General features: G+C 34.6%; 1 protein-coding gene across 1 annotated transcript in view; it reads left to right on the top strand.

Annotated features, from left to right (window-relative positions):
- LOC105815227 (low-density lipoprotein receptor-related protein 1B-like) overlaps positions 1–6924 on the top strand; it is a 68630-nt gene extending 61706 nt beyond the window's left edge. Inside the window, exon 10 of the mRNA XM_012650374.1 lies at positions 6764–6924. Within this exon, the coding sequence (XP_012505828.1) occupies positions 6764–6924 (161 nt within the window). The remainder of the gene's footprint in view (positions 1–6763) is intronic.
- Positions 6925–7359: the final 435 nt, after the last annotated feature.

Below are 7359 nucleotides of genomic sequence, written 5' to 3'. Positions count from 1 at the left end.
GCGTGAGCCACTGCGCCCGGCCTAAATAGTAATTCTTTAAATGCTTCTTTAGTGGCCTGAAAGAAAAGACAGAACTTCACAATGTGCCTTACTCACAGGAGAACAACTAGAACATTGCAAAAATATTGGTTGTCCAAGGGATAGCATTGCACAATTATGTGTCAGTGGTACTCTGTGACCTTTATCACCTTCTGGAACACCAGGTATATTCCTCTGTCAGAAACAGTCCTTCACTATGGTGAGCCATTTATCTGCTCAGTTGTGACAAGCCTTATGTTCTAGGATATATGCAATCTAATGTGTAGTAAAAAGTTTAAGGCAGTAAAAAGTTTAGAAGCCCGATCCAGATGAATATTTATGGCCTTTTGTGCAAAGGAACTCACAGAAGATTATGTACCACTTAGGTTGGCTGCTCAGAAGACCATTCTATCTAATGAAAGGTCATCCTGCTACGATCTAAAGGAGAAAAATCAAAACCCACAGCAGCATTTTTTCACGCTGTCTTCCCGTGTAGGTGAACTTATATAAAGGAGTCCAACAAACAATATCCTCAAGTCATTCAAGTTTTCTTTTTGATTCTTCTTTCTCCCTGTTCAAATAAAGAGGTAGTAAGAGATTCTGCAATCTCAAAATGAAGACACACACAAAAAATAGTTAAAACAATAAATATATCACAATGCTAGACAGGTAGGGGAAACAATAGGTTTTATTTTATTTTTTGCACTCAGACTAATGCTATTATAACTGAGGTATCATAATTTTGATAAAGTTAACAGCAAAATATCAATTGAGAGAGGATGTTTGTTTAGAATAGATCACTACAATGAGTTTGAAAAGAGGAAAACAAAGTTAGAACCATAGGCACTCGTTCATGCACACCACAGCTTATTAAACTAAGGTCAGAAATATGTATTGAGTCCAATTGCTGAGCTGAGATGCAAATCTGAGATGATTCAAAACTAAAATAAAATACAACAAAACAGTTTATTCATAAGGTTTCCCCTTCACTTCATTATGACCTGGATGTTAACTGTAGCAGTCACTCTGCCAGTTTTTACCAAATAAAAATAACTCTAGAATGCATATTTCCCTTTGTAATATCTTGGAGAGTCATGCACAGGCCTTTTGATTTCATTACTCTAATAGCAGGTACCACGAGATGTACAACAACTAGCAGTTCCATGTCAAGCATGTCACGATTCATGTTATTTTATTCTATTATTTTTTTGTAGAGATAGGATCTCACTATGTTGCCCAGGCTAGTCTTGAAATCCCGGGCTCGAGCAATCCTCCCACCTCGGCCTCCATAAGTGCTGAGATTACCGGCATGAGCCACCACATCCGACCTGTTATTTTATTTTTGATCCTGGCTATATTAAAAGGATTATTTATTACTTTCTCAATTTCTTATTGATGAGGCCATGTTGTAAAATTTTTACTAGAAGTTGTCTTGGTAGTAGAATTACAGGTTTTGTATCAGTTTTCAAATTCATGGTTCAAACATAACTCCAAATCAAAGCTCGCAATTCCAGAAGTAGTTAATATACTAAAAGCAATTTATAGCTGTGTTCAAACATCCAAGTACTGTATAGATTCAGTTACATTAAGCATTGAAACAAAGTAGTATATATTGAGCTTTAACTATATATTTACTTTTTTGAATTTGGAGGATAGCTTTCTCTCCTTTCTATCTATATCTATCTTTTTCTCTTAAACCAACTTCATCCATGTTTTTGGGTGATGAGAGAAGAGAATAAGCTGATGATCCAGTTGAAATAAGGTTGTTTTTCTGAAGGATTTATACTGTCCCCAGAGATAGAATCTCTCACTATAATAACAGCGATCTCTCTGTTAATTCCAGTAAGTCAGGTAACAAATAATTTTGAGCATAAACTCTATGTCCAGTTCTGTTCTAGGTATTGTTCTTTTCCACATGTGACATTGTGCTTTCTACATTGAAGAAACTCCTTTAGCGGAGACATCAGATTTGCAAGAAGTAATTACAAAATAAATCCCCTACAGAGATTTTTCCAAAGTATGCAAAGAACATTAATCTTAATTTTTAGAGGAGCTATTTCCTCTCTTATGTGATGCTAAATATCCTTGCTTCATGACCTTTGTGAGCCTTACAAAAGTTGGTAGATTGCCGATTAGCTGTGGTGCTGTGATAGATGACTTTGCCATTCAGTTCCACCTTGTTAGGTCAATGCTGGGGAAAAGATCATGCATTTTGAACTTCTAAGATGCCATCTTATCCAGATTATCACATATCACATTAAATGTTTCCCTGATAATGAACATTTTTAACTCAAAAGTAACCTAACTTCTCTCATCAGGAACCCTGAACAAACCCGATAGTTATCATTCATAATGTGGTTTCTTTGTGACTTAACTACTGATTACATCTGGAAGGATATGGTTAGGGCTAGAATCAAGTAGTGATGCCCCTTATACCCTGGGAGACTTTGGAAATCAGAACTCGTAATCTAAAAAATAAACAAAAATGACATAAAACAAAACCAAAAACAAAAACCTTTACTATTATGTCAAGAGTGATGATGAAGGATCTGAGGTCCCTAGCTGCAAGTTCACATGATAGCCTGCCAGAGATTCATGGATTCTGACAGAAGATACAAAGTTCCTGGATGAGACACAAAGGATTTTATCACTCATGGCACAGTAGGCAGCATGATTTTCATGTTTACATTGCTTCTTCTTGACCCCCAACCCAATTCATATGGAGGCAATGCTGCAAATAGAGTGAGTCTGTATCAGAATTAAAGAACCCTGAGCTTAGGAAACCCCCAATCCTTTTTTTGTTTGTTTGTTTTATTTATTTTTTTTCTTCCCCTCGATCATCTTTGTCAGGCAGAAACCCCCAATCTTTTAAGGTGTCTGCTAGAAAATCTTCCCAGCATTTGCCCTGAAGGGAGACATTACGTTTACTATCCTGGTCAAATAACAACAAAAAAAACTGTTCTCTACCCCAGAAGGAGGCACTACCTCTATCTTTCAATGCTGTTTAGCTATATAAACATCCTTGGAAAAAAGAGTCTAGAAAAAAAGCGTATAAATGATATGAAGAAATATCTTGGAGAAATGCCTCTCATCTAACATGTTACAGGTCTTAGAAGAATTGCAGAAAAAAATTTAAAAGTCAAAAACGTTTATATGTGTTTCATTATGTCTGTTATAGGAGTAGGCAATGGCTAACTGCTATTACCAGTGGTATTGATATACATTAATAACATTGATATAGACCAATATCAGAAGCAGAAAATATGAAAAGATGAAATTATCTCAGTAGGTTAACTCTACTGGTTTTCAAGTAATTATGCGTAAATTGTTAAGAAAAATGAAAATGAAACATTAGATACTGTTTTCATATTATTTTAAAAATTGCTATCTTTGTTAATACAAGCATCCTTTAAAAATAATTGACTATACATTTATATTTGAATTCATGTTTAAAACCTGTTTGGACATTCTGCGTATCTGCACTGATTGCATAATGACCTACATATCACTTGAAAAACATGTGAAATCTAAGTAGATCTAAATTATCTTAATTGTCTCAGGTAGTGGCCTTTCCCTGGAAGTCTTGCTGTTCTTTAATGTAGATATAATTATTCAGAAGCAACTACAATTTCCCTTTTGTATACAGATATAGATTGTTCCTTAAAACTGGGTAGACATACTTGCTCAAATGACCATGTGAAGGCCAACCTTTTTAAATTAGTGGGACTATTGTTAGACTAGAACCAAAAATTTCTTGTGTTTTGTAATTCTTAAGCTGCAAAACAATAGAATTTCCTTACTATTAATATTTCTTTGAGGCCAACTTAGACTACAGAAAATCTTAAAGCTGAACTTTAAATTGAGAAGGAAGCTGATCACATCTTAAGTCATGTTCCTTGTGTGACTACATTTTTTTTTTTTTAAATCTGATAGACTGTTGTTGACTATTAGGTTGAATAATTATAAAGTAGAAATTAATCCAACGACTCTTCACTAAGTGCCTAGCTATACGCTGGGTGATACATGGATTCTAAAGAAGAAAAAAATACTATCCTCTAAGATCTTAGAGTCTGAGTAGACTCGAAACTCAAAATAAGAAATATTTGCTTATTATCGGTAGTCAATTTCTGGAGATTTTGAGAGAAAAATTTGATCCTAGAGACAGTCAGACATATCCCAGAGTGCACTTCTACTTTGTTTTGATTTCCTTCCTCACTCTCAGTTGCTACTGTAAAAGGCATCTTAGGTTTGAATAGGAGACCAAATGAGCTCTTCTCTTTGTGTTTATATTTTTGTGCGTGCGCGCGCGCGCACACACACACACACACACACACACACACACATGATTTCTTACTTTCCAGTGATTTTAGAGAAATGGCATCTTAGAGAAATTGCTGCTTCAGTGTTTTATTACTGAGAAAGATTAAACAGGGAGGAAATATTACTGTCAGCCCATGTATCTGGTTTTGCTTAACTGGGAAGGGACCAAAGAAACAGGTTTACCTTTGCTCTGATTGAATATTTCATTCACTATAGTGATTCTTTTTGGCCTTAAATAAGAGATAGATCTACTGTAGTAGCTTTTCTTTTCCAGTCCCGCAAACCCACATGTCTCGTGCCTTGCTGCCTGACTCTCTAAAGCAGTTTCCTGCAGGCCTGGCTCCAGAGTCATGTTCCCTCTTCCATTCTTTGTTGTAGGGAAGAAACAAAGATTCAAGGAGTGCTATGTAAATGGTTTTGGAAATGTCACATATGTTCTTTTTGATATCACTTATTGTTGGGATGTACAAACATTTTATGACAGTTCTTCAGCCTAAACCACTTATCCAAAGTAAAATTTAAAACCATTAGAAGAGGAATGGAAGGATTATCTTTTGTTTCTCCCAGCAATAAACCAGTTTGAGATAATTCAAGGTCTTTTAGAGTCCATGAAAAAATTCATTTACTTTAACCATTGACACATATTCTTATCTCTTTCTAGACTCTAATCTACTCAAGGAGAACAGAAGAATAGTAACACTTTCAATTTGTAAATAAATCCTGCTTAACTGAATTCCTAACATTTGATTAGAGAACATGGAATATATGGAGAAAAAACACTACATATAATCCTGATACACAAAGAGATAGTTTTGAATGACATAATGTTTTCTAAAACCCTTAACTAGACCTTAATTTTTCTCCCTTTTGTAGAACAGCAAAGTAAATACAACCATCAACGATGTGGGCTATTGCATTGTCTTTTCACTTTGATTAGTTCTTGGTATACTTAAATATAAGATGGAGGTAGTAAAAGTCTTTGTCATACCTACCTCATAGGTTATAATAATGATCAGCTAAGATTATGAATGAAAGCCCTTTGAAAAGCAAAACTACAAAGTATAAATAAAAAGTGGTATTGTATTATTGCTGTTGATGTTATTTTGGTGACAGCTGTTTAAAATAAATCTTTCAAAATCTTAGGTGTTAAAGTCAAATAAAATATAGAGACATATTTCTATGTTTAAAATGTTTTACTTGTGAAGTAATAATTGCAATTTAGGTCATACACACAGACCAGGTGGTCTTTGGTATATGCAAAGGGCAAAGGGGAGGTTAGAGGTTTTATAAAAAGGAGAAACGTGTATTGTTTTGCCACAAAGTTTAATGGCGCTAGTAAGGTTTTGGGGAGCTGGCGAACTGACTGATGAGTGACGATGGTGGGTAAAACCAGCTTTTGAGTCATGGCAGATTGTTTCAACAACTATTGGATAAAACTTTTTCAGGTTACAACAGGAAGTTTCAGCAGCCAAGTTTGCAAAGAATTATATTCTAGAGGCAAGTTTGGTACCCTGAAGGCTTTTCCTCCTGGCCTTTCAACTCTGTTTTAGTTGAGTATGACAACAGTGACCCAATTTATATGATCACTTGTCACATAGTAGAATAATTATTGTCAGAAAAACTCAAAATTTTCTCATTCTCGGAAGTGACGGTCAATATAATGTTGTTTTGGTATTTTCCATAAAGTGAAATGAGACAATATTTTGTTATCATAACAAAATTTACTTTATCTTTTTTTGTGTTAGATCATATTAAACTTTATTTAACGTTATGAAACCTATTTTGTAAGTTTTATGTGGGTATCCTGTTTTTGGATGTAAAGTATGCTAAGTTTTAGGATGTTATACTTTTTATTGTATATACTTAAGGTGTACAACATGATATTTTGATATGTATAGTGAAATGGTTACTATAGTCAAGCAAATTAACATATTATCATCTCTTATAATTACCATTTCATGTGTATGGTACGAACACCTAAAATCTACTCTCAGCAAACTTCCAGTATACAATAGAATGTTATATCTGTAGTCTTTATGTTGTACCTTAGATTTGCAGATTTATTCATCCTACATATCTGCAACTTTATGCCTTTGGCCAGCATCTCCTTTTTTCCTCTCTACCTCCATCCCCTAGTAACCACTGTTTTATTCTCTATATATTTGACTTAGAAATATATCCTCATATATAGTGGAATATTGTTCAGCCTGTAAACAACAAAAAATGGAAATTTTGTCATGTTCACAACTTGGGTGAACACGGATGACATTATGCTCAGTGAGATAAGCCAAAGATACATAGTGCAAGATCTCACTTGTATGTGGAATCTAAAACAAACAAACAAAACTCCACAAAATTTACTTTTAATGGATTGAATAAGCTAGCATTGTTCATATACCTTGGATTTTTTTTTTTTTTACTCTAGTTAATCCTGGAGAAGTATTAGCTCACATATGTAAAGCTGGAGAATTTCGCTGCAAAAACAGATACTGTATCCAAGCTCGGTGGAAATGTGATGGCGATGATGACTGCCTGGACGGAAGTGATGAGGATTCAGTAAATTGCTGTATGTTCTCCTTCAAGTAAACTTAAAATTGTATTTTCTTGAGTTTTTGAGTGTGTGAATTATCAAAGCAGTTTGTCAAAATCTGAAAATATCTTTGATGCAAATAGGACTTAAGTTTTATTTCTCATCATCCTTTTTCATAAAGATTAGACTATAGATTGCCTTCTTCGCATAGTTTTAAAGCACTGATTTTCACATCCTTTCTCATACTTCACATTATCATTTTAGTTGTCCTCAAAATCTTCTCTTTTCTACTGTGTGGTGTCAGCACCACAACACCACTCTCAAGAGTTTGTTATAGGGGACCCTTTTGGATTTTGTAAAGATGTAAAAAATCAATTTAAACCCCCTCAAGATAGAATTATTTGTACAGAAGGTCACGATCCACTCCACTGCTCCTTGGCATCAGAGCCTTGAAGAAGATCCAAGGAAACAGACATGGGTCTGGAACATGT

This window comes from Propithecus coquereli, unplaced genomic scaffold (assembly GCF_000956105.1).
Source record: "Propithecus coquereli isolate 6110/MARCELLA unplaced genomic scaffold, Pcoq_1.0 Scaffold320, whole genome shotgun sequence".
NCBI lineage: Eukaryota > Metazoa > Chordata > Mammalia > Primates > Indriidae > Propithecus > Propithecus coquereli.
The sequence above is the reverse complement of the archived record's forward strand: the minus strand, read 5'-3'. Positions and strand labels throughout refer to the sequence as shown.